The following is a 27,337-nucleotide window of genomic DNA, read 5'->3' as shown; positions in this document are numbered from 1 at the left end:
TGAGTCACTGTCCTTCTTTGCCAGGGGTATGGATCCCGGTGTGCAGAGGGGTGGGAATTGGTGATTCCTTCCTCATGCAGGTCCAAGTCCTTGATGCACGGATGGAGTAAGCAGGGAATGAGGGAACCTGGGTCTCCTCTCTTGGTGAAGTTCTAGGTCCCCAATGCCCAGAGCCGGGAAGACAGGGAGCGTGGGGAGAGCTCTGGGGAGCCAGGGTCATTCATTCAGTCAGTCATATTTATTGAGTGCTTACTGTGTGCTGAATACTGTCTGTTCTCTCTAGGCAGTCCTGGGCCTCCCATGGTTGTGGCTAGGGGGGGCGACCCTTCCCTTTGCTCAGTCCTCAGGCCTTCACATGCAGAGAGAGACCCTTCCCTTGAGTGTGATGCCAGGCCTCCAGGGTGAAGGGAGAGGCATGAGGACCCTTCCCTTGCCTCAGTTATTTTGGCCTGTGTCTTGCAGAGTAGGCGCTATACAGTTCTGTGCACACAGTAAGTGCTCAATAAATATGAATGAATGAATAGGGTGGTCAGCGGTCCTCCTCTCTGGCTCGATTTTAGGCTACAGTGTGAAGGGGAGGGGGCAGAGGGCTCGGTATCCCTTCCTCTGGATAGATCCAAGTCATCGGCATGGGTGTTGGAGACTCTCCTTGCCTCAGTTTTCACCACCTGTTTTACAGAGTGGGCTTTGGGGTGGTAAGCGGTCCTTCTTTCTGTCTTGATTTTTAGGCCTCCCAAGTAAGGGGAGGGGCCGGTGTGATCCTGGGATATCACACCCAGCTTACCTATTTTCACTCCACTTTCCCTACACTCAAGCCTGCCTATTCACAGTGCCATGCACTCATCTCTCTCCCCAGCTACCTTTTGTTCATGCTCTTCCCACTGCCTGGATATCCCTCACCTTTCAAAGCTGTCAGACCACCACACCCCCTATCTTCAAAGACCTATTAAAGTCACATCACCTCCAGGAAATCTTCCCTGACCAATCTTTCATCTCCCTCACCTATTTTGCCTCCCTTTTACATCACCTATGCAGTTGAGTGGATACGGAGTTAGTACTTAAATAACCTCCTTCCTCCACACCTTACAGACTTATCTTTATTCTGGGTTTTTTAACCTAACTGTAATTTACTTTAATGTCTGTCTTCCCCACTGGTCATAAGTAAAGTGTTTTGTACACAGTAAGCTCTCAATAAATTTGATTGAATGAATGAATGAAGTTTCTTGAGGGCAAAGATCATGAGGAAGTGTATCTTATCTACTTGGGCAAATGGGTAATTTTGCAAAATAGGGGGAAAGCCAGAAAAACTCCATGGTAATTATAGAATCTGAAGATGTATACTCCTGTCAGTCAGTTAATGGTACAGAGTGCTTACTTTGTGCCCTTGGGAGAGTACAATAAGACACTATAACAGACACTTCCCCTGCCCGCAACAAGCTTACAGTCTAGAGGGAGAGACAGACATTAATATAAATATAGAGATTGAAGATATGCATATAAATGGTGCAGGGCTAGTAGGGGGGATGAATAAAAGGAGCAAGTCAGAGAGACACAGAAGGGGATTGAAGAAAAGGAAAAGAGGACTTAGTTAGGGAAGGCCTTTTGGAGGAGATGAGCCTTCAATAAGGCTTTGAAATCAGGGAAAGTAATTGTCTGTCAGATATGAGGAGGGAGGGTGTTCCAGGCCAGAAGTAGGATTTGGGTAAGAGGTCAGAGGTGAGATAGTTGAGATTGAGGTACAGTGAGAAGGTTAGCCTTAGAGGAGCAAAGTGTGTGGACTGGGTTGTAGTGGGATAGTATTGAGGTGAGGCAGAAGGGGGCAAAGTGATTGAGTGATTTAAAGCCAATGGTGAGGAATTTCTGTTTGGTTTGGAGATGGATGGGCAACCACTGGAGGTTCTTGAGGAGTCAGGAAACATGGACCAGACATTTTTGAAGAAAAATGATCCGGGCGGCAGAATGGAGTATGGACTGGATGGGGTGAGACAAGAGGCTAGATGGTCAGAAAGGAGGCTGATAGAGTAATCAAGGTGGGACAGGATAAATGACTAGATTAACACAGTAGCAGTTTGGATGGAGAGGGAAGGGCAGATTTTAGTGATGTTTTGAAGGTTGAACTGGCAGGATTTAGTGATGAATTGAATATGTGGGTTGAATAAGAAAGAGGAGTCAAGGATAACTCCAAGGTTACATGCTTGTGAGATGTGAAGAATGGTGGTGCTGTCTACAGTGATGGGAAAGTCAGAGGGAGTTTGGGTGGGAAGATAAGTTCTGTTTTAGACATATTTAGATTGAGGTGAAGGGAGGATATCCAAGTAGAGATGTCTTGAAGGCAGTAGGAAATATGAGTCTAGAAATGTGAGATTCCAATACCGTGATGTGATTAATACCTCAATCTTTACTGACTACAATATTGATCATGTATGTTTACATCAATGTAACCCAAGCAGTGAATGGTGAGATATATTAATATTGTAATTAGTATTGAAAAACCAAGCTTTTTCAATAAAATCACTACGCAATTCTAGTGCAAGAATTTTCTGAGTTGACAATATCCAACTCAGCATTTATTAAGCTTTTCTTCATAATCAACAGGACATTAGGTTATTTAATTGCCTAGCATTTTATACGAGGCATTCCTCATCACTTAAGATATTCTAAAAGATCATGCGATTTTTGTGTAATTCCATAGGGGACTTTAAATTTCTGATGGCCCAGGATGCAGAATCCTTTGAAGAAATGAGAAAAGTCCTTTGATGTCAGTCCTTAGTCTTGGTATCAGCTCTAGGGATGAACCGCAGAACAATGGGTTTTTTGGCAGTTAATATTCCCATTGTATTCACCTCTAGAGGAATCTGTTGAAGAAGGGAGAACACTGACATTTAGAAGGAAACATGTGAAGATGGGAAGGTATAAAGCATATATATTACAATTTCAAGAACAAAAAAGTTTTTTAACGAAGATGCCCCATTGCATCTGCTGTACAATAGTAGGCCAAAGAGTAAGAGATGTGCTTTATACAATACCCTACAGATACTGTCATTGCATCCCTTTCTCTGCTGGGTGGGCCTGAAAACCAGGGTAAAGTGAGGATTCAAACTCAAGGGAGAAGAGGCCCAAAAGGTTGTCAACAGCCACACAAACATCCCTGTGCTTCTACTTACCTAAAAGCAGTGGTTAAAATATGACATATATGAGAATTCTCATATCCCCTAATTCTCTCCTCCACCTAACTTTCCAATCACAGTTGAGGATACTTTCATTCTCCCTTTCTCTGAAGCCCACAACTTTGATGTTATTCTAGAATCATTGCTCTTTCAACCCCCATTGTATGTTGGTTGCCAAATCCTGCTACCCATTCCTCTCCTGATTATTGACTTCAAGGCACTCCATCAAATGTTCCTCCCCTCTTTCAACCAATCAATGGTATTTCTTGAGCAAATACTGTGCCATGTGCTAAATGTTTGAGAGAGCAAAGTAGACATTCATTCATTCATTCAATCGTATTTATTGAGTGCTTACTGTGTGCAGAGCACTGTACTAAGCGCTTGGGAAGTACAAGTTGGCAACATATAGAGACGGTCCCTACCCAACAACGGGCTCACAGTCTAGAAGGGGGAGACAGACGACAAAACAATACATATTAACAAAATAAAATAAATAGAATAGTAAATATGTACAAGTAAAATAAATGAAGTAATGAAGTAATAAATCTGTACAAACACATATACAGGTGCTGTGGGGAGGGAAGGAGGTAGGGACGGGGGGAGGGGGAGAGGAAGGAGGGGGCTCAGTCTGGGATCTTGTAGACATAATCCCTACCCTCCAAGCGCTTGCAGTCTCTTCTCCTACTCCATCTCAGTTCCACTCTTCATCCTTCATGTACTAAGCTACTCAGTGTGCCTCTACTTGATTTGCCCCCCTCCAGACCAAGTCTTGCTCACACCTTTTCCCCCTGCTTAGAATCCCACCTCCCCCAGGAGGCTTATCCCAAATCATTTTCCATTTCCTCAACACCATCCCAACCACATCCAAACTTAGGCACTCAGAGCTATCCGCAGCACTTTTGTAAACATAGACTTTAGTACTCTATTATTTAGGCTCTTATTAAACTGCATACACATTTTTCTATTCTATTTTCCTCCTTTCTGTAATTATTTTTTATCTGTCTCTTCCACTGTACTACAAGATCATTTAGGGCAGAGATCATGTTTTCTAACTCTGTTGTACCTTCCCAAGTGCTATTTTCAGGGCAGTCGGTCCTCTATGTTGACACAGGGCAAGACTGTGGTCAAGAGCTTAGTCAACAGCGCCAGGCAGCAGCCCTCACTGTGGACATGACTGCCATTAGTTTTCTAACCATTGGGTGGCTCCTTCAAAAGCTCAGGAGAGGGGAATTGACTGCCATAAAAATTGCAGCACTAAGTCTAACCAGCTAGGGTTGGCCCACCAAAAAATCTGAGGCTTCTCCCCCATCATTGTCCTCAGTTCCTGCTCCATCAACCGCCAGCTCACCACACTCTCGACCATGAACACCCCTTCCCCCAAGGCTCAAACACTCATCTCAGCCTAGACCCTACCCCAGGGCCCATCCCCAACTATGGCCCATCCCCAACTATCTCTCTCCTGGAGGCTTCAGGGCCTTGGCATAATAAAGATTGGATGATATTTGTACACTGAATTTGATTTTGACCTGGGTCTCTTGGCAAGTCCTGAGCGAGAAGTTCTGCAGCAGCCCAATCATAGCTACTTTCATGTTGAGGAGTGCAAATCTCATTCCAATGCAGTTCCTGGGGCCAGTGCCAAAGGGCATGAACATGTAGGGATCCCTCTTGCTTCTCATTTCTTTATTGAACCTGTTTTTCAATTAATCAATTGAAAGGGAAAATTAGTCTGCAAGTAAATAACTGAACTGAAATAGCTTTCTTATACCAAATGCATTCCCATAGGGACTGAAGAAATGAGATCTGTCATTAGGAAAGACTCGTACAAGAATTTCTCTGACTTAATTTAACCAAGCCTTAATTATGTAAGGCTGATTAGCTGGTAGGAAGATATCCAGGTGCCTGGCTTCACCCCCTCTTGCTATTTATCTTTTGAACACTTCGTTACTGGAAACCTCAACTGTGGTATTCACTAATCACTTACAGTATACCAAGTACTGTACTCAGCACTGTAATAGAAAGAAGACAATCAGGTCAGACATAGTCTCTGTCCCACATGTGGGTCACAAGAACGAGAACTGGTTTTTAGTTTCCATTTTACCAGTGAGGAAACTGAGGCCCAGAGAAGGTCCAAAGTCTAACAGCATGCAAGTGGCAGAGCAGGAATTAGAACCCAGATCACTTAACTCCTAGGCCCATGCATTGCCTGTTAGGGCAGATGCAGTCTGTGAAAGCTTCATTTCTTATGAAATAGCTCATTTTGTATCACGAAGTCAAAAAGGAAACATAGCATTATATTCTCAGAGTCTCAGATATTTAATAAACACAGTACTGAACCCAAAATGGTTTTGAAAGAATAGTGCTTTGGAGAATCCTGTCTTTTTACCTTGTTCCACAGTGGTTACCCTGGTTTCCTTTCATTGACTTGGTACTCTTTTTCAGACCCTTTCCCAAGTTGGTGTGACTGAGGATCAACCTGGGATATTCCACAGTTTCCATCTCCCAGGACATCAGCTTGGGGTGGGCAAAAATGGACTTGGAATAGCTGTGTCCAACTGTGCTTCATGTGAGCCTTCAGATTATCTGGGAAACATTTTGGGAATAGATGCTGCTCAGTAGTATTAATGCAGTCCTCAGTCCATCTCTGTCCTTCTGGAACTCAGGGAAATTCCCCATTTCCTCCCTTGCTCCTTACACAAGGGAAGAAAGAGGGTGAAAGGGAGGGCTGTGAAGATGAAAAAGCCCAACAAGAAGATTTCAGGATTCCTAGGACCCTCTCAGAGGCAGAATTGCAAAACAACTCCGAAAATGCATCCTCACAAATTTTAGGTTGCCACCTAAAGTTAGATTTGTCTTTGTGTAAATTCAGGCAAAAAAAAAAGTATTTTAAGGAAAATCTGCCCCCAGTAATCCATTCCCCATGCAGACAAGATCATTCAGTACCTTTCAGGACGAAACTCATCAGGTTCTAGCCAGTAATTTGGATCCCTCTGTAGGGTAGCAAGAGGGATTACAACACATGTCCCTTTAGGGATGGTCAATCCATTTATCTCTGTGCTTTTCTTGCACATCCTTTCAATTCGAGTTGCAATCGGGTACAATCTTAGAACTTCATTTATAACCATGTCTAAATATTCCATCTGTACTAAGGCATCATAGGTGAGAGGAGACTAGGAAAAGACAAAAATTTTAGGCTCATCATCAAAACTAGTAAAATTTCCTTGGACAGTCTTTAATTTATTACAGGGACTGGTCAAAAAATTCCTTTATGGTAAACACCCAAATCAAGTTCTTTGAAATGAAAGCTGCTCCTATAGTGTTCTCCACTGTCACCTGAAAGCATCTAAAAATTAACGGATGTTTCTTTAATTTTTCATAAGATAAAATTAATTTAAAATTCATTATTTGTTGGACAAATGTGAATTTCCCATGACCAATGCAAATCGTTTTGAGACACCAGGAGAAAGATAAACCCACTCCTAGGAAGGGAGGAGGAAGGAAGAACTGGCAATTTAGGCCATTGCTTAGACTAGAGTTTGGAACTGTAATTTAGCAGGCTGTCCTGCCTCTGATATTTTGAGCACTTATTGTACACAGAACACTGTATTGTTTTATTTCTGAATGCAATTCATGGTATTAGAATGACATTACAATATTGTAAAATGAGGATTAAATCCTCCTCCCTCGGGTTTACACTGGGAGCCCCATGTGGGACAGGGACTATATCCAAACAGATTAGTTTGTATCTAACCCAGTGCTCAGTAAATGTCATATAGGAAGTGCTTAGCAAGTACCAACATAAAAAAAAATCAACAGTGATCGATATTCAATTGTAAAAATGCCATGTGTTTCTAAAACCTTTGGGACAATAGTGCAAAAAAAAACCCATCAAAAATGAAAAGTGCCACCTAAGGGGAGAAGAGGGGAGATAGGAATGCCTTCCAACTCACTGAGAGTTGAAATTTCCCAATTAAAGGACAAACTTATCATCTGAACTTTATTTCATCATCAGTCTTGGAAACCTTTTTGAAAGAAGACATAGAAGAACTTTCAGGGATGTTAATGAATGAGCCAAGACATTTATGTCTCCACCCCTTCCCCTGAGCATCAAGAGGCAGCTCACCTTATTGGGTAGAACTGTGTCTATCTCCTCCTGTAATTTCTCCTGGACATCAGGGTGGATGGCCAGGTTATAAGACATGAAAGAAAGGGTATTACTAGTGGTCTCATAGCCAGCAAAAACAAAGGCAAATGCTTGTCCCAAAAACTCAGCATCACTCAGACCTATATGAAGAGGAAATACAGAGGTGGCATAATAATAACGACTCTTGAAAACACTTCTTATTGGTACTCACAGCATGTCTTCACCGGCCATCCTTTTGGACTTTGGGTCCTATCTCTAGACTGTGAGCTCATCGTGGGCAGGGAACTGGTCTACAAATTGTTGTATTGTACTTTCCTAAATGCTCTCAGTACAGGGCTTCTGAACACAGTAAGTGTTCAATAAATACCATTGATTGATATTTGTTCATAGTATTTAGTAAAAAGGTGGGTAAAGAAATATTAATTGTAATTATTATAATCATAAATCTGATGCCGTCCCCCAAAATTCAAAAGAAATGTCCCTATCAGTTTGCTGCTGTTGTCTTTTTTCCATGCTTGTTTTGTATATACACTTGTGGGCTTTAAAGTGCAAAAATCGTTACTCATGATGAGATTTGCACCAGTTTATCTGATGCCTCTGCTTTAGATGGACATTTATAAGTAAGCCAATCGATCAATTTATCATTAGCATTTATTAACCCCCTTCTGTGTTCAGAGCACGGTACTAAGCTCTTGGGAGAGTATACAAGAATTAGAAGACATGTTTTCAAGGAGCTTAACATCTAGTGTGGGCAACAGACACTTAAGTAAATTACAGGTAGTGGGAGTAATAGAGGAAAAATGCTACAGGGATTGTGGCAACAAACAGATGATTCTGTCTGGAGAAAACATTGAGAATCAACTTTTAACTTGACCCGTACACTCAGGAAAGTCTTCTCCTCCTCCCTACTGTCCACCTACCCCCATTCCCCAGAGACCACATAGCAAAAGTTATTATTTCCAAGTCTCAAATTGTTGATTTAGCATCATCATTGGCCCCTGTCTTTGTGTCTTAAAGCCCCTTCTGTAGGTCTGTAAGTCTTCTCTGTCTCTCTTCCTCTTTCATTTCCTCTCTCCTTTTCCTTTTCTCTCTCTCAAATTCCCTCACTCATTCTTGCTCTCTTTCTCTTTCTGTCTCCCTCTCTGCCACTTTTTATACATTTTTTAATAGTATTTGTTAAATGCTTATTATGTGCCAGGTTCTGTTCTAAGCACTGTGGTAGATGTAAGTTAATCATGTTGGACACAGTTTCTGTCCCACATGAAGCTCAGCCTTATTCTCCATCTTACAGATGGGGTAACTGAGGCACAGAGAACTTAAAAATCACACAGCAGACAGAGAGCGGAGCCAGGATTAAAACTCAGAGCCTTCTGACTACCATTGCCATGCTCTATCCATTAGGCAACAATGCTTCTCAGTATCTTTCATCCCTGCCCCATGTTTAGGCCATTGACCCTGCCTCCTGGAAGCCCAATCCCCTGTTCCATTTGGCACTAGAGAAGTTGAGGCAGCTTTCTGTAACCTACAGAGTCACCTATGCTCTGAATAGATTTGAGATTAAATCTCTGAGGGCATCTTTGGTCCCAATCCTTGGTTTAAAGAAGCCAGAAATTTTGAGGAAATAACACATTCAGGCTGGCATCAATTTGGTCTGAGTCCTCCAACTGTCATTTCACATGGGTAATGTGGAGTCAGTGAAAGTATCATCTCATGAAGTAAATCTCGGAGCATGTCCCCAGGCCTTGGGAAATATTGCTTTTCAACCTATTCATTCGTTCATTCAATCGTATTTATTGAGCACTTACTCTCAACTTACAGTGCAGAGCACTGTACTAAGCGCTTGGGAAGTACAAGTTGGCAACATATAGAGACGGTCCCTACCCAACAGTGGGCTCACAGTCTAGAAGGAGGAGACAGACAACATAACAAAACATATTAACAAAATAAAATAAATAGAATAAATATGTACAAATAAAATAAATAGAGTAATAAATACATCCAAACATATATACATATATACAGGTGCTGTGGGGAGGGGAAGGAGGTAAGGTGGGGGAATATGGAGGGGGGAGGGGGAGAGGAAGGAGGGGGCTCAATCTGGGAAGGCCTCCTGGAGGAGGTGAGCTCTCAGTAGGGCTTTGAAGGGAGGAAGAGAGCTAGCTTGGCGGATGTGTGGAGGGAGGGCCTTCCAGGCCAGGGGGATGACGTGGGCTGGGGTTCGAAGGCGGGACAGGTGAGAATGAGGCACGGTGAGGAGATTAGTGGCAGAGGAGTGGAGGGTGAGGGCTGGGCTATAGAAGGAGAGAAGGGAGGTGAGGTAGGAGGGGGCGAGGTGATGGAGAGCCTTGAAGCCGAGGGTGAGGAGTTTTTGCCTGATGTGTAGGTTGATTGGTAGCCACTGGAGATTTTTGAGGAGGGGAGTAACATGCCCAGAGCGTTTCTGGACAAAGATGATCCAGGCAGCGGCGTGAAGTATGGATTGAAATGGGGAGAGACAGGAAGATGGGAGATCAGAGAGGAGGCTGATGCAGTAATCCAGACAGGATAGGATGAAAGCTTGAACGAGCAGGGTAGTGGTTTGGATGGAGAGGAAAAGGCGGATCTTGGTGATGTTGCGGAGGTGAGACCAGCAGGTTTGGTGACAGATTGGATGTGAGGGGTGAATGAGAGAGCGGAGTCGAGGATGACACCAAGGTTGCGGGCTTGTGAGACGGGAAGGATGGTAGTGCCGTCAACAGTGATGGGAAAGTCAGGGGGAGGGCAGGGTTTGGGAGGGAAGACAAGGAGTTCAGTCTAGACAAAGTGATCTAAGAAAAGTACTTTCCAAGTTAAAAGAATCAATGTTGGGTTGCTTGGCTTTGGTTTCCAAGAATAATGGAAGATTCTAAATCAGTTTCTGTGAACAAGAATCCAAAGAAACTATTGTGAAGTATTCACCCAGAAAAAGACATCACAGAAAATGAGGATTTTTCATTGTGTTTCAGTTTAGGGCTAAGGAACCTTTACAAAGAGGATACGTACAAACCAGGAAACCCTATCTGCCCTGATTATCTTTTACCTACCCCAGTGCTTAATAAGGTGCTTAGTACAGAGTAAGAGCTTAACACATACCTTTATTAATACTGCTATTATTCAAATAGCCTCTCAAGATCCTTGTTTTCCCCCATGTGTCAGAAATTCAACAAGCCAGAAAGAAACTTCTGATTTACCTTTCCAGGAGCTACTGCCTCCTTTGCCCTTCGAGCCCTCCTTTGGGTTTTGGCTATCAAGCAGCAACTGCAATAAGTCCATCCGGTGCTGAAAATGAAAGAGAAGACAAAAACAGAAGAAGACATTCAGGGTGACCAGGATTACCTCTAATTAGACACCCACGGAGATAAAATATTATCTGATGATTCCTTCTGGGTGGTTACAAAAGTTCCCTTGCTCATTATTTTTTATTGCAAAGCTAGTAGTCAGTGACAAATGATTTAAAGCTGGCAAGAGGAGCCCTATATGAAATTATAAATGTACTCAAGTTAAAGAGGTTCCCCTTCCGAGATCATGATAAAGCCCATCTTTGACATGAGGCCCATTGGTGTCAGAACAGTGCCTGAATCTTAGTTGCCAAAAGGGTGAGCACTAGGAAGGATAAAGTCGTACAGTAGGAGACCATTTAGGAGTGAAGAAAGTGTACATTCATTTCCATTTCACATATTTGATTTCTGTTAAATGCCAACTGGAGGCTCACTTCTGAATTTGACATCACATGAATTCAATCCAACTTGAACTCAACACCAGGATCTTTACTCCCTCCAACCTGCAAATTCACAGCATGAGGCCATTTCAGGTTTGACTTTTGTGTTGCCCTGACCTCTACTAGTTGTAATTAAGATTTTGAACAAGTACTGAGATTCCATGTTTGTAGTATAAAGCCTTCATGTAGCAGCATTGACTTTGAATGGGCCTGGAAGCCAGAGGACCTGTGTGTTATAACCCCTGCTCCACCACTTGTGTGACCTTGAGCAAGTCACTTAAATTCTCTGGACCTCAGTTACCTCATCTGTAAAATGGGGATGAAGACTATGAGCTCTATGTGAAACAGGGATTGTGTCTGATCCAATTTTCTTGTATTTACCCCAGCGCTTAGTACAGTGCCTGGCACATAGTAAGTGCTTTACAAATACCACCATTATTGTTATTATTATTGTTGTTGAATTTGGCAATACCACCTGGGAGGTCTTTATTTCCCAGTCTGGATGTCATGAAATGAAATATTCATGGATGGGCTCATGCATATTTTTTTAAACATTTTCTTGGCTAGGCTTTCAATCTTATTGAGAAAATGTCACAGTCATATGAATCCCATGGATAAAGAATATTTTCTTTTCATCCTCTAAGAGAGTCCTTACTTGTTTATTGTCTCGTTGTCGCCTTTCCTTTACTTCACACAAAAATCTTTTTAAGTATTCCACAGAATCATTGGGGAATAAATTAATACTTAGAAGCTTAAAAAGAGGTGTGAAAAATGGAAAAATGCCTAGAAGAGAAAGAGGACAAAGGTCATGAATATGGAACTGTAGTTTAAATGCTAACTGTCTGAACTTAAGGACCAAGGCTAATTCTAATAATAAATTCAGTTTTTCCTAATTGGCTTGGAGTCAGATAACCAGATATCACATAACTATCCAAGAATCAGAAGATCAGTTTTCTATCATTTTGTCAAGAGCATTTTTGGAAATCAATGATGATGATGGTATTTGTTAAGCACTTGCTATGTGTTAGCTCTGGGGTAGGTTCAAGCTGAACAGGTTGGACCCAGTCCCTGACCCACATAGGGCTCCCAGTCTTAATCCCCAATTTACAGATGAGGTAACTGAGGCACAGAGAAGTGATGTGACTTGCCCAGGGTCATACAGCAGACACATGAGGGAGCTAGAATTAGAACGCAGGTCCTTCTGACTCTTTTATCCATTATGACATGCTGCTTTTCTATGTCAATGAAAGGACATGTCTTACCAAACTGGACACTGATTCATTGAATGTATTCAGAATGCATGAAATAATGGCTGTGTCTTATCTAAGCCTGCTTCTAAACAAAATAGGTTTTGGCACTGACTCACATTGGGCTCTGTAGTTGCCTCTGAGAAATACATTGTCTTTCAGCTCACTTCTTAAACTATTTTTAGCTTTGCAGATAGGTGCAGAACAATTCACCAGTCTGCAACTGTAAACTTGTATCTCTGAGTCTTAATGGTATTTTAATGCATCTGCTGAAAATAAAACAGCAGTAAGCTAAAAAATATTGGATTACCTCTGAGGGTTATATAGTTCTAATTTTATCAAAAATCTTTCCCACTATAAATTTGGCACAGTTTTTTCAGGACCAGGTTATTAAGCTAACAATTACTGTATGACTATGTTTCATTACTATTTAGATTAATCACCACCCCACTATTGGGATTTTCCATGACACCTTGGCTGATTCACAAAAAGGGAAAGACAGAGGCTCCACAACATTTTCTCTCAGAAGACTTCTTCCAAGCAAACTGGAGGAACAGGGTCTCCCGTGTTCCAACAGTAAGTAAGATAGCACGAGCCATTTTGGGGACTGCACTTTCAAACATTCAGAAACTTTAAGTCTCAAGGATGATCTGTTTTCTGGGTGACAAAATTCATCCTGAGTTACTATGGCTTCTTGGTGTTCATTAGGACCTGTTGAATGTACAGTGCTCTGCACACAGTAAGCGCTCAATAAATACGATTGATTGAATGTAGCAGAAATTCCCATTCCTTCACTGGTGAAAACCTGAGGAATTGACACATTTGGCTTGAACAATACAGCTAAACTCTAGCTACTGCTCTACCACTCTATGTTCAAACCTAGTCTGTTGTAAGGCAGTTAGAGTAATTATGGTATTTCCTAAGTGTTTACTATGTGGCAAGCGCTGTTCTAAGCGCTGGGGCCCTGGGCAGACTTCTGGGTTGGACTGGGAGCCACTCTTAACTGCAGAAGTGCAGAATGGAGTTCTGCACTGTAAACTATCCTGCTGAAACCTCAGGGATCCCACATTGGATTTTTCTCGAATTGGCAACTCCCCAAAATTGGAAGCACAAAGTGAGGGGTTCCCACCATAGTTAGAGCCCTGGGAAATCACTCTGCCTGCTGGTTCCCCGCCCTCTTCAACACCAGCCCTGTTCTAAGCTCAGGTCCACTCTGAAACCTGGGCTCCTACAACCTAACTGTTGGAAGCTGAGTAGGAGAAAATATAAGTGGCCCAGAAATTGGGCCATGGCATTAGAAAAAACCACCATCCTTTCTTCCCTCTCAGAAGGTATAAGGTGAACAGAAAGATGGGAAAATGGTTAAAAGAGTTAATAGATACTGGAGGTGGGTGATGAATGAATATACTGGCAGGAGCACCAACTGTATTCTTTTCCTGAATATTTACACTTACAATGCTCCTGTAAGCATTACCACTTCTCTGTAGACTATGAACTTCCTCCTGAATATTCCAGAAGTATTGTGAGGTTAATGTGAGCAAATATGGACTTCCTGGAAATGAAAATCAACTGAAGAGGCATGGTTTACCACCACATCCAAGAATGGCTCAAAATTAATCAACCTGAAAAGGTTGAAATTCAAATACACTAGGCTTAGAAAAAGGATAGATTTTAAACCTAAAAGAGGTGTGGTATACTAAATAGTTATGCTAATTCCCTTAGGAAAGGACTTTTTCAGCACAAAACTATAGTCCCTTAGAAAAGGTACCCTGGCCCTAATAGTTCAAAGAGTCAACCCAGTGTCATCTCTAACATTATTATTGATGGAGCTGTTCCCCCACATACTTATGAAAGCAAAAAGTGGAGAAAAAAATTGAATTGATGTTATCTTCTTGATCTCTTTCACAAACGTGTCATTCATTTTGTTCAAACAGTCAACATCCACACTAAATGAAGTACTGGTGATCACATCCAGACTGTAGGCCCCAAAGTAACTGAGAAGAGAAAGAAAACAGGATCAAAATTGATGTTCTTCTGGCTCTAGAATCCTTTGCATTATTGCAAGAGCACCGCTGATGCAAATATCAGATATAGGCAGCACGGGTATTTAATGGGTGCCTACTCTATGAACAGCATGCTAATAGCAGAAAAACCATATGCAGAAGAATATAAAATAAAATCCCTGCCCTCAGGAATATATAATATAATGGTAATAGCAAGGACTCATCTACTGCTGAAAGTGCAGTAGTTAAAAGAGCATGAAAACAGTTGCAAATAATAAATAAATATACCAAAGTAAAGCTAATCCAGATAAATCAGAAAAAAACTGGACAGATTGAAAGCCTAGTAATGACACAATTTATATTATCAATATTATTATTATTTTGCTTTATACGCGTCAACCTCTGCGCTAAGAACTGTGGTACGTACAAGATACTCAGGTTGGACACAGTCCCTGTCTCACACTGGGCTCAGTCTAAGTAGGAGGGTGTAGGCTTTAATCCCATTTCACAGATGAAGAAACTGAGGCCCAAAGAAGTTAAATGACTTGACCATGGTCACGCAACAGGCAAGTGGAAGAAGTGGGATTAGAACCCAGGTCCTCTGACTCCCAGGCCATGCTCCTTCTACTGGGCCACAGTAGTGGCTCCATGTTCAAGGATCTTATTTGTGATTTAATTTTAAGACCATGTCTCAGGAGTTGGGTCTGTTGAGCCAAAACTGAATGGAAGGCGGCAAAGCCTTTGGAATATTTATAGGTTCAGAGGAAGAATATTTTGGCCTGAATGATCTAAATTGACAGTAGGTTGGGTGACAGACTTTTCAGGGAAGAGCACTAGGCTTTGCCTCTGCTTTCCTACTACGTCAGACTGTTTACCACTCACAAAACTGGGACAGACAATATTCCAAGAACTTTTCTGAAGAATCAGCATCCTTTCTGATCTCCCAACCTCCTGTCTCTCCCCACTTCAGTCTATACTTCACTTTGCTGCCCGGATTATCTTTCTACAGAAACACTCTGGGCTTGTCATTCCGCTCCTCAAAAATCTCCAGTGGTTGCCTATCAACCTTTGCATGAAGCCAAAACTCCTCACTGTTGGCTTCAGAGCTCTCCAGCACCTTGCCTCCTCCTACCTCACCTCCCTTCTCTTCTTCTACAGCCCAGCCCACACACTCTGCTCCTCTGCCGCTAACCTTCTCATTGTGCCTCGTTCTCATCTGTCCCACCGTTGACCCCTGGCCCGCATCCTCCCCCTGGCCTGGAACGCCCTCCCTCCTCACATCTGCCAAACTACCACACTTCCCCCCCATCAAAGCCCTACTGAAAGCTCATATGACCTCCAGGAGGCCTTCTCAGACTAAGCCCCCCATCTCCTTTGTTCCTCCTCCCCTCCCCATTGCCCCAACTCACTCCCTCTACTCTACCCCCCTACCCCACAGCACTTATGTAAATATGTATATATTTATAGTTATAATTCTATTTATTTTTATTAATGATGTGTATATATCTAAAATTCTATTTATTTATAACAATGCTACTAATACCTGTTTACTTGTTTTGTTGTCTGTCTCCCCCATTCTAGACTGTGAGCCCATTATTGGGCAAGGGATTGTTGCTGAATTGTACTATCCAAGAGCTTAGTACAGTGCTGTGCACACTGTAAGTGATCAATAAATACGATTGAATGAAATTTTATCAATTCATGAAAAGGAAAGAATGAAAACACAGCAAAATGCATAAATCTAAATGTTGTGGGGTTTTCCAACATATTCCTGTGTATACATATAATTTATGGAGCTCCAAACAAACCTGAAAATATATTTAGGTAGAGAGAGAAGAAATCTATTCCATGAAGTATCTGTTTCTTAAGTAATGTCTCATTGCTACAAACATTGTATATTCTGTATGTAAGCTCAATGTGGGCAGGGAACAGTTCTATCAACTGTGTTATACTGTACCCTCCCAAGTGCTTAGTACAGTGCTCTACACACAGTAAGTGCTCAATAAATACAGTTGACTGATTGATCTAGGGTTCCCCTATTTTTGATAGGAAATGTCTGCCGTTAAGACAGATGTGTACAGTATATAAGCAATACTTACTCCTTGACGGTCACATTCTGGTTCGTTTCTGCTTTAGTCCAGATTTTTTTCACTAAAATCTCCCCATAATGGATCATTATGGGTACCATCTGAAACCCAAATGAAAACACCTGGTATAAATTCCTTTTAATGATCATAGTTTTTCCCATCCTAGGAAAGTTTTGTTTTTTAGTCAGATATACTTCTGTCTCTAAGTTTTTTTAAAAATAAACTCTTTGTCTCATTTCACATTGAGAAACTCTGAACAATCTGTCTGATTACTGGATTTTAATTGATGTGCTTCATAGAATAAGCACTCAGCAAATACTATTTTGTAATGACATTTGTTAAACACTTACTATGTGTTTAACTAAGTGCTGGGGTAGATACAAATTAATTAGGTTGCACATAGTCCATGTCATCATCATCATCATCATCATCAATCGTATTTATTGAGCGCTTACTATGTGCAGAGCACTGTACTAAGCGCTTGGGAAGTACAAATTGGCAACACATAGAGACAGTCCCTACCCAACAGTGGGCTCATAGTCTAAAAGGGGGAGACAGAGAACAAAACCAAACATACCAACAAAATAAAATAAATAGGATAGATATGTACAAGTAAAATAAATAAATAGAGTAATAAATATGTACAACCATATATACATATATACAGGTGCTGTGGGGAAGGGAAGGAGGTAAGATGGGGGGATGGAGAGGGGGACGAGGGGGAGAGGAAGGAAGGGGCTCAGTCTGGGAAGGCCTCCTGGAGGAGGTGTGCTCTCAGTAGGGCCTTGAAGGGAGGAAGAGAGCTAGCTTGGCAGATGGGCAGAGGGAGGGCATTCCAGGCCCGGGGGATGACGTGGGCCAGGGGTCGATGGCGGGACAGGCGAGAACGAGGTACGGTGAGGAGATTAGCGGCGGAGGAGCGGAGGGTGCGGGCTGGGCAGTAGAAGGAGAGAAGGGAGGTGAGGTAGGAGGGGGCGAGGTGATGGAGAGCCTTGAAGCCCAGGGTGAGGAGTTTCTGCCTGATGCACAGATTGATTGGTAGCCACTGGAGGTTTTTGAGGAGGGGAGTAATATGCCCAGAGCGTTTCTGGACAAAGACAATCCAGGCAGCAGCATGAAGTATGGATTGAAGTGGAGAGAGACACGAGGATGGGAGATCAGAGAGAAGGCTGGTGCAGTAGTCCAGACGGGATAGGATGAGAGCTTGAATGAGCAGGGTAGCAGTTTGGATGGAGAGGAAAGGGCGGATCTTGGCAATGTTGCGGAGCTGAGACCGGCAGGTTTTGGTGACAGCTTGGATGTGAGGGGTGAATGAGAGAGCGGAGTCGAGGATGACACCAAGGTTGCGGGCTTGTGAGACGGGAAGGATGGTAGTGCCGTCAACAGAGATGGGAAAGTCAGGGAGAGGACAAGGTTTGGGAGGGGAGACAAGGAGTTCAGTCTTCAACATGTTGAGTTTTAGGTGGCGGGCAGACATCCAGATGGAGATGTCCTGAAGGCAGGAGGAGATGCGAGCCTGGAGGGAGGGGGAGAGAGCAGGGGCAGAGATGTAGATCTGGGTGTCATCAGCGTAGAGATGATAGTTGAAGCCGTGGGAGCAAATGAGGTCACCAAGGGAGTGCGTGTAGATTGAGAACAGAAGGGGACCAAGCACTGAACCTTGGGGAACCCCCACAGTAAGAGGATGGGAGGGGGAGGAGGAGCCTGCAAAAGAGACTGAGAAAGAACGACCGGAGAGATAAGAGGAGAACCAGGAGAGGACGGAGTCTGTGAAGCCAAGGTCAGATAGCATGTTGATAGCGTGTTGAGGAGTTGTCCCACATGGAGCTCATTGCCCTATTTCCCATTTTACAGATGAGGTAACTGAGTAAACAGAGAAGTTAACTGACTAGCCCAAGATCACACAGCATACCAGCGGTGGAGCCAAGGATTAGAATCCAGGTCCTTCTGACTCCCAGGCCTGTGCTCTATCCACTAGGCTATGCTCTTTCTAATTGATTGATTGTTTGAACTGAATTGATTGACTAAAAGGGGAAATTTAAAATAATCTAAATAGGTTTATTCTGTAACCTCGCTCTCTCCCATCTCCTTGGTGGCTCCTTCTTTGGGGCTGTTTCAGATCTCCTGCTTTTCACCTCTTTCAGTTTTCCAGTGCTGAATACGGGTGACATCAATGTGCGCAATTCCTTCCAGTGTTCGTCCTCAGCACTGCTGACAGATTGTTCCAGTATCCCTTCAATACCTGTATTCTGAAAGGTAGAAATCCAAATCCACATTCAATCCACATAATGGTTATTACTCATAATAGCAATAGAGCCAAACATCGGAGGGGAAGACTTCACTTATATCCTGTAATTTTAGTTTAGGGGACAGAAATTACTATTGGGATCTATTTCACCCTTAAAATACCAGAATAATGTATAGGGCTGAAGGAATATCTAATGGGCATTTAGCCCATCCTCCTGATTTCAGTCAGGACTGCACTTATGACATTTTTAGAAATAAGAAGAAACATTTACAATTGTATAATTGACTTATGAGTTGTATGGTGAGTTGTGTTGCTTAAAGCAATACAAGTGGAACTGAAGCCCCAAGGACCCTCTGTTATTTGTTAGCTGTGGCTAGTTCGAACAATTTTTCAAGCAAAGCTAGGAAAATTTGTAGCTCTGTCCTGGGGGCATTTAAAGTATAAAGAGATGTATTTCCATTTCATATGTTGTCTCAGCTCTATAAATTACCAAATTCTTATTTTCTATCAGAACTTACCCGCCTATTGGTGAAGCTGCTGAACGCCTCTTTCACCAGTACCCTTTTAATGATGTCAAGGTCCAGGACAGCTATAATGACTTGCCGGCCTTCATATAGTCTGTGACCCAATTTGAAGAGATTCATAGTTACAGGAAGTTAGAAAATACAAGAATTTAAGAAGAAATAGTCCATTCAAGTTTCTCAGCATCTTAAAGGGCAGGAGTTAGGTGAAGGGAAATGTTAGGATCATTCCTTATTTGAATGCAACAGAATTTGAGTTTTGGAGTAAAGTGAATTCTGGATTCTGTGTTTGGGGTGATATTAGCCTTGTATGAACCAAATTTTGAGACTTAATGTTTTCTTTCCTATAGCAACTTATAGCCATAGATTGTAAGAATTTTTGCAATTCTCAAAATTTGAATCACACCTTGGAGGGACTACTTGCTTCTCTGGATTGTTTCTCAGGGATTCTCTGGATATGGGAGATGGCTACCCCAAGTTATTGGAACCTAAAGATGTGTCCTTGTCTGAACTGACATCTTTGAGTGTTTGGGACCAAAATATCAGTAGTGGTACAATAACAACAGCAAGCAGCTGAACCTAATGCACCTCAAGAGGATTGACTGGAACATGAATATGAACTTTGGATATAATACTCACCCCCATATTTTCCCATATTTCTGAAAACATCTCTTGTCAAACTCCATCAAATCCTGTGAAACAAGATTTTAAAATGTGATCAAACCAAGGATTGGCTAAAAGGGATTAAGTAGATTGAGTTTATCTTACTCTTTCTTTGATCACTAGTACCTGAGTCAAAGAGCAGACATGCCTGGAAAATGGCAAGTTCGAAAGTAGGACTCTGAGTTTTCAAGCCTCCTCTGACAAACATTAACCCTCTCCTCAACCCTCATCACCCCTCAGAAAATGGGCTGGGTCAAGTTGAAAAACTGAATAGGACAAACCTCTGTGATGAATGGTTCTAGTTCAGTAATTTTTGAAGGTTCAAGGTTGCTGGACTAGGATGCCTCCTGAGGTCTATTCCTGCTCAAAAATTTTAGGACTGATCAACAATTCAGTATTAGAGAAAGATGGGCAGATTTCAGTTTGGAATTTATAGTGTCTGGTGGCAGCCTATTTCACTTGCCTCAAATTCCCATTTACCAAAAACTACAGTGTGACACAATCCATCCCTGAACTTGGATTTGCACCCTTTATTCACCCCCAATCAGCCCTATGGCACTTATGTCCATATTTGTAATGTACGCATTAATGTCTGTCTCACCCTCTAGACTGTAAGCTTGTGGGGGGCAGGGAGCATGTCTACAACTCTGTTATATACCAACTCTATTCTGCACAACACAAATGCCCAATTAATACAATTGATCAATTTACTGGTGGATCTTGGTGATCATTAAGGAGCTCTTAATGATCGATCAGCACAGTGAGGCTTTGGTATAAGGCAAATGTGAACAAGCTTATCTTCACTGTTACTTAGGACAAGAGGTATTTTACAGTAAGATTCCCCCATAAACAAGGCCTCAACTAGATCTTTTAACCTCTGTGGTCAAGAAGAAATGTTTTCCCCCTTCCAGAGCCAATTTTAGAAGCCAGAGCTAGCATTTTGTAAGAAAAGAGAGATGGGGAGAAGAGGAATCAAAGAGCAGCTGTAGCCCACCTCCTTAAACTGCCTTCTCTACAGACTAAATCCTTGATACCTAGGTTTGGGTGTCCTATATTCATTCAGGTTTGGTCTGGGATGCAGAGGTTTAAAGGGCAGAAGTCAATCAATGAATCAATTGTATTTATTGAGCACTTACTTTGTGCAAAGCACTGTACTAAGCGCTTGGGAAGTACAAGTTGGCAACATATAGAGACAGTCCCTACCCAACAGTGGGCTCACAGTCTAAAAGGGGGAGACAGAGAACAAAACCAAACATACTAACAAAATAAAATAAATAGAATAGATATGTACAAGTAAAATAAATAAATAAATAGAGTAATAAATTTGTACAAACATATATACATATATATAGGTCTGTGGGCAAGGGAAGGAGGTAAGATGGGGGGGGGGTGGAGTCCTGCAACAGCAATTAGATTGGCTCTTTAAACCTACTCCCTCTCCACCAGTTCAGTACCACCAAATTTCTACGCCCCTTGACTCACATCCAGGGTGACCTCTCTGCTGCCACCATCCTCCTATTTGCAACCGTGCATAGAAACCATTTCAAAATCTAATGGCTGATTTTATGCCCTAACTCTTTAGCAACTGGAGAATTCAGGAAGGTCACACTACAAGCCCTTCCCCAGATATATTAATCTTCCCTCTGTTTTTTCCATAGCTAATTAAAATGGGAGATGGAAAAAATGAATAAAACTGTGACTAGAGAAGATGGCACCAGTCTCATCACATACAAGCAGGGAATCCTACTCCAGAAGAGAATGGTTTTCTTCGAGGAAAATCTTCACAAGGAACAACAAGGAGGTAAAAGAGAAAACGGCATCAGGAACTATATACATTAAGAACAGTTTTTTGCTGAATTAACTGACCATTTAGGCCAACAGTTACTTTTCTGGGACTGATCCGGCCTTTGAACAGAATTTGTGAAATTTGAAGAGCACTTGAAGTGGGCTAATATACTTTGAGAGTCCCCAGGAATCCTCAAACACTTACTTGAGAATACTGCAGAATGTTTCCCAAGAAAGGAACTGGCCTTGGGCCAGGAATCCTCGATTTTGTGAAGATTCTGTATGGCCAGATCCCATATCTGCAAAGTTAAAGTAGACCTCAGATTACAAATGAGACCTCAGTATAAATTATTTATAATGAAAATTGCTTATAAGGAATACTTGCTAGATTCCAAGCTCATCTGACTTTTTAGCCACCTTAACAGATGGCTAATACTGTCTTGTCTTATTCTGTTGAGTTCATTCATTCATTCAATCTTATTTAGTGAATGCTTACTATGTGCAGAGCACTGTACTAAGCGCTTGGGAAGTACAAGTTGGTAACATATACAGTCCCTACCCAATAGCGGGCTCACAGTCTAGAATGGGGAGACAGACAATAAAACAACACATATTAACAAAATTAAATAATAGAATAGTAAATATGTACAAGTAAAATAAATAGAGTAATAAATCTGTACAAACATATATACAGGTGCTGTGGGGAGGGGAATGAAGTAGGGTGGGGAGGACGGGGAGGGGGAGGAGGGGGAGAGGAAGGAGGGGGCTCAGTGTGGGAAGGCCTTCTGGAGGAGGTGAGCTCTCAGTAGGGCTTTGAAGGGAGGAAGAGAGCTAGCTTGGCAGATGTGTGGAGGGAAGGCATTCCAGGCCAGGGGGAGGACTTGAGCTGGGGGTCGGCAGCAGGACAGGCGAGAACGAGTCACAGTGAGGAAGATAGTGGCGGAGGAGTGGAGGGTGTGGGCTGGGCTGTAGAAGGAGAGAAAGGAGGTGAGGTAGGAGGAGGAGAGGTGATGGAGAGCCTTGAAGCTGAGGGTGAGGAGTTTTTGCCTGATGCATAGGTTGATTGGTAGCCACTGGAGATTTTAGAGGAGGGGAGTAACATGCCCAGGGCATTTCTGCACAAAGATGATCTGGGCAGCAGCGTGAAGTATAGATTGAAGTGGGGAGAGACAGAAGGGTGGGAGATCAGAGAGGAGGCTGATGCAGTAATCCAGTCGGGATAGGATGAGAGATTGAATGAGCAGGGTAGCGGTTTGGATGGAGAGGAAAGGGCGGATCTTAGTGATGTTGCAGAGGTGAGACCGGCAGGTTTTGGTGATGGATTGGATGTGTGGGGTGAACGAGAGAGCGGAGTCGAGGATGACACCAAGGTAGCGGGCTTGTGAGACGGGAAGGATGGTAGTGCCGTCGAGAGTGATGGGAAAGTCAGGGAGAGGGCAGGGTTTGGGAGGGAAGATAAGGAGTTCAGTCTTGGACATGTTGAGTTTTAGATGGTGGGCAGACATCCAGATGGAGATGTCTTGAAGGAGTTGTCTTGAAGGCAGGAGGAGACATGAGCCTGAAGGGAGGGAGAGAGAGCAGGGGCAGAGAAGTAGATTTGGGTGTCATCAGCATAGAGATGATAGTTGAAGCCGTGGGAGTGAATGAGTTCACCAAGGGAGTGAGTGTAGATAGAGAACAGAAGGGGACCAAGAACTGACCCTTGAGGAGCCCCTACAGTAAGGGGATGTGAGGGGGAGGAGGAGCCCGCAAAAGAGACTGAGAATGAATGGCTGGATAGATAAGAGGAAAACCAGGAGAGGACAGAGTCTGTGAAGCCAAGGTTGGATAGCGTGTTGAGGAGAAGGAGGTGGTCCACAGTGTCGAAGGCAACTGAGAGGTCGAGGAGGATTAGGATAGAGTAGGAGCCATTGGATTTGGCAAGCAGGAGGTCATTGGTGACCTTTGAGAGGGCAGTTTCAATGGAATGTAGGGGATGGAGGCCAGATTGGAGGGGGTCAAGGAGAGGGTTGGCATTGAGGAAGTCGAGGCAGCAGGTGTAGATGACTCGTTCAAGAAGTTTGGAAAGGAATGGTAAGAGGGAGATAGGGCTATAACTAGAAGGGGAGGTGGGGTCAAGAGAGGGGTTTTTTTTAGGATGAGTTGTCTCCATCCTGCAGCGATGCCATGGAAATATCTCTCCCAGAATGCCCCACCTCCATCTGCAATTGTTCTCGTAGTGTATCCATAGAATTTTCTTGGTAAAAATACTGAAGTGGTTCGCCATTGACTCCTTCCATGCAGTAAGCTTGAGTCTCTGCTCTTGGCTCTCTCCCATGCAACTGCTGCCCAGTGCAGGTGAATTTTTACTTGTAGCAGATTGCATTCCACTCACTAACCGCTGCCCAAGCTAGGAAAGGAATGGGTATACCTCTGCTTGACGCTTCCTCCCGTAGTCAAGACTGGTAAAGCACTGGAAACTCTCCAGTTGGAACACTGAGAACAGGGCTTGTATTCCAAGCATGGAGTTGCTAGAGAGGAAAAACATATCTAGGTGCTCTTGCCGACCCAGAGCAGAGACCACATTGCTATGACTCTCCTATTTCCCACTTGGGGACAACAACAAGTTCTAGAAAGTGATCAAAGAGATATTGCAAAGACAATGGATATCATGGTAGACCACTATCCATTCACTTGACCAGTTGGGAGCAGTAATATTCCTTTTTAAAATGGGTTTGAGAAGCACGGTGGCAAGGTTCAAAGTAAAGCCACCTATTGTATTTACTCACATAATTGCCCCCGTGCATGATTTCCACTACCCCTGCCACACAGATATTTTGAAGAAATAAAAGTGGAGCAATTGTAAGGGTAAATATGGTAATCTATCTCCACCCTGGTCCTGAGATGATGAGAATTAACTTGGAGTTGCTATTGCATGTTAATCGTTAAGTGCGCTCTGTGCTCATTTACCTCACTGACCTCACTATGAACTACCAATTCCCCTGCTCCCATCTGCCCTTTCCAGTCCTCACCTTCCCCTTCCCCTCTTCCACCCAGCTCTTTCCCTCCCTTTGCTCCACCCTCACCCCTTCTCCCCGCCCCCTCCCTAGAATCCCTCTATACCAAGGCCAGCCCTCATCCTGCTCCCCATGCACCGTTTCCTGCCAAACCCCTCCCTTCCAGCCCCTCCCCTCCCCTCCTCCCCACCCCATCCAAGTTCTTCTTTCTCATCGCTACCCCTCTTTCCCCTCTCCCCACCCAGGCCCCCGCGAACTCATTCCCATCCAAACCCTCCCTACCCCTCGCACCCTTCCCCCTCCCTCCCCTCCCTCCACAGCTGCTGCCAAGTGTGGCTTGTGGAACCCCCGCTCCCTCATAGGTAAGCTCCCTTTCATCCTTGACCTGTCCCTTTCCTGCTCTCTCCTCCTCATCATCCTCACTGAGTCTTGGCTCTCCCTGGATGACACGGTCTCTTCTGCATCCTCTTCTCCCACTCCCCAAAACTCACTGGGAAAGGAGGAGGTGTCAGCTTCCTTCTCACACCCAAATGTTGCTTTCACACTATCCCTGCTCTCCCTTCCCTTCCCCTCCTTTAAAGTCTATATTATTCGCCTCTACCACCCCCCTCCAGATTCTTGTAGCCATCATCTACCGCCACCTCCAACTTCTTTAACCATTTTGACCTCTTTCTCACCTTCCTTCTCTCCTTTTCCATGCCCACTCTGATCCTCGGAGACTTCAACATCTACATGGATGTACCCAGTGACTCATCTGCCGCCCACCTTCTATCTCTCCTTGACTCCGCCAACCTCCTGCTCCACCCCACCTCCCCCACTCACCAACTTGGTCACACCCTCAACCTCATCTTCACCACTGCACTATCTCCACCCTCACCAACTTTGAAATCCTTCTCTCTGACCATAACCTTCTTACCTGCCTCTCCCACACTCCTCCCCCGGTAAATCTATACTACTCCCCCAAAGAGACCTCCACTCTCTCGACCCCATCCACCTCTCTCAGGACATCACACCCCACCTCTACTCCCTGTCCTCTCTACCCACCTTTGATGACCAGATTACTGCTCTCAACTCCACCCTCTCTACTCAACTCAACTGATTCAGTCTCCTTTCCCTTCATTGCTCTCACACCACTAACCCACATCCTTGGATCAATGCCACTGTCTGCCTTCTTCGTTCTTATGCCCAAGCTGCTGAACACTGCTGGCGAAAGTCTAAACACCAAGCCAACCTTGTTCACTTTAAATGTATCCATTCCTGCCTTAACTCTGCCCTCTCCTCTGCCAGACCAAATTATTTTTCTTCCCTTATTGACACCCCTCCTCAAAAATCTCCAGTGGCTGCCTGTCAACCTATGAATCAAGCAAAATCTCCTCGCTCTCATCTTCAAGACTCTCCATCACCTCGACCCCTCCTACCTCACCTCCCTTCTCTCCTTCTCCAGACCTCCCGCCGTCGACCCCTGGCCCACATCCTTCCCCTAGCCTAGAATGCCCTCCCTCCACACAGATCAGATGAGATCTCCTCCCTTCTCTTAAGTGCCACCCCATCCACCTGTGCTTTAGACCCCATTCCCTCTCATCTTATGAAAAATCTCGCCCCTTCCCTCCTCCCCTCCTTAACTTCCATCTTCAATCGCTCAGTCTCCACTCTCTGCACACTCCCCCCCCGCCCTACCTCCTTCCCCTCCTCACAGCACTTGTATATATTTGTACAGATTGTATATTCGTATGAATGAATGAATGACACTCATGCCCATCACCCCCATCAGCTGTTCTGGACATTTAACTCCCTCCTCAGGTGCCCTGTTCCCCCACCTCCTCCATCCCTTACCGCCAACGATTTGGCCACCTACTTCATTAGTAAAACTAACACCATCAGGTCTGAGCTCCCAAAAAGTCACCATTCTCCATCCCCACCACTCCCAACCCTCTCTGTTACTTCCCCATGCTTCCCAGCAGTATCTTCAGATTCGTTCATTCATTCATTGAATCGTATTTATTGAGTGCCTACTGTGTGCAGAGCACTGTACTAAGCGCTTGGGAAGTACAAGTCGGCAACATATAGAGATGGTCCGTACCCAACAACGGACTCACAGTCTAGAAGGGGGAGACAGACAACAAAACAAAAAATGTAGACAGGTGTCAAAATCGTCAGAACAAATAGAACTAAAGCTATATGCACATCAGATGTATATATTTGTACAGATCTTTGTTCCTGGAAATCAGAATATCTAGTTCATCCTAGAAGAGTTGGGGTGTTTGCACTGGAATCTGTAAGCTTCAGTATTCTACCACCCAGTTGGTGCCCCTTCCAGCCTTGCCTGTCATCCTTTGTCCTGCCCATCTACTACCAATTTAGGGGCAAAAGAGCTCATAAACCAGTAACTTTGCATGTTTGCCACTCTGTCTTAAAATGAATATATATGCAGAATCAAGAGGTCAAATAAATACCAAAATGAATAGGTGGAGAAGAATTGACTATAGGAAGAAAGCAGAGGCCAGAGTTTTACTTACAGTATCATCAGAGCCAGGAAAGTGCCAAGAAGAATCCAGGTTTCTATAGAGAAACTGAAAATGCTGCTCATCTTGAGTTTATTGCTTTCTACCACCTCTCACTTTTTCTTCTTTCCCTTATGTTGTCTTCAGCTTTTCTGTTGGTTTCTCTCTCTTGATATGTGGTTTACAGGAAACAAAATTGTCAGAGTTCATTGACTTTTTGGCTTCTTGTTGACATTCTCACT

At 43.5% G+C, this 27,337-nt stretch overlaps 1 protein-coding gene and 1 long non-coding RNA gene across 2 annotated transcripts in view; one reads left to right on the top strand and one right to left on the bottom strand.

The window, feature by feature from the left end:
* LOC119942670 overlaps window positions 1-21,625 on the top strand; it is a 24,718-nt gene extending 3,093 nt beyond the window's left edge. Inside the window, exons 2-3 of the long non-coding RNA XR_005455389.1 lie at window positions 12,726-12,867; window positions 21,472-21,625. This is a non-coding gene — a long non-coding RNA (uncharacterized LOC119942670). The remainder of the gene's footprint in view (window positions 1-12,725; window positions 12,868-21,471) is intronic.
* Window positions 2,534-27,337, bottom strand: LOC119942669 (cytochrome P450 3A5-like). The gene is made up of 13 exons (XM_038763556.1): window positions 27,111-27,337; window positions 21,804-21,897; window positions 19,790-19,842; window positions 19,148-19,247; window positions 18,517-18,630; window positions 16,394-16,482; window positions 14,137-14,285; window positions 11,700-11,827; window positions 10,518-10,605; window positions 7,288-7,448; window positions 6,108-6,334; window positions 4,694-4,856; window positions 2,534-2,855 (listed from the first exon to the last, which is right to left on the bottom strand). Exons 1-13 carry the CDS (start codon window positions 27,179-27,181, stop codon window positions 2,760-2,762), a joined length of 1,533 nt encoding a protein of 510 aa, XP_038619484.1. The 5' UTR covers window positions 27,182-27,337; the 3' UTR covers window positions 2,534-2,759.

This window comes from Tachyglossus aculeatus, chromosome 21, assembly GCF_015852505.1.
Source record: "Tachyglossus aculeatus isolate mTacAcu1 chromosome 21, mTacAcu1.pri, whole genome shotgun sequence".
Taxonomy (NCBI): domain Eukaryota; kingdom Metazoa; phylum Chordata; class Mammalia; order Monotremata; family Tachyglossidae; genus Tachyglossus; species Tachyglossus aculeatus.
Note: the sequence above shows the minus strand (reverse complement) of the source record. Positions and strands in the feature narration are given on the sequence as shown.

Excerpts from the sequence above, each read along its gene's own strand:
- LOC119942669 (XM_038763556.1), bottom strand. The coding sequence starts at position 27,181 with ATGAGCAGCATTTTCAGTTTCTCTATAGAAACCTGGATTCTTCTTGGC. Across the intron at positions 18,631-19,147 it reads GCAGCTTCACCAATAGGCGG|AATACAGGTATTGAAGGGAT; the intron begins GTAAGTTCTGAT and ends TCTACCTTTCAG. Across the intron at positions 2,856-4,693 it reads GGACTTGCCAAGAGACCCAG|ATTCCTCTAGAGGTGAATAC; the intron begins GTCAAAATCAAA and ends CTTCTTCAACAG.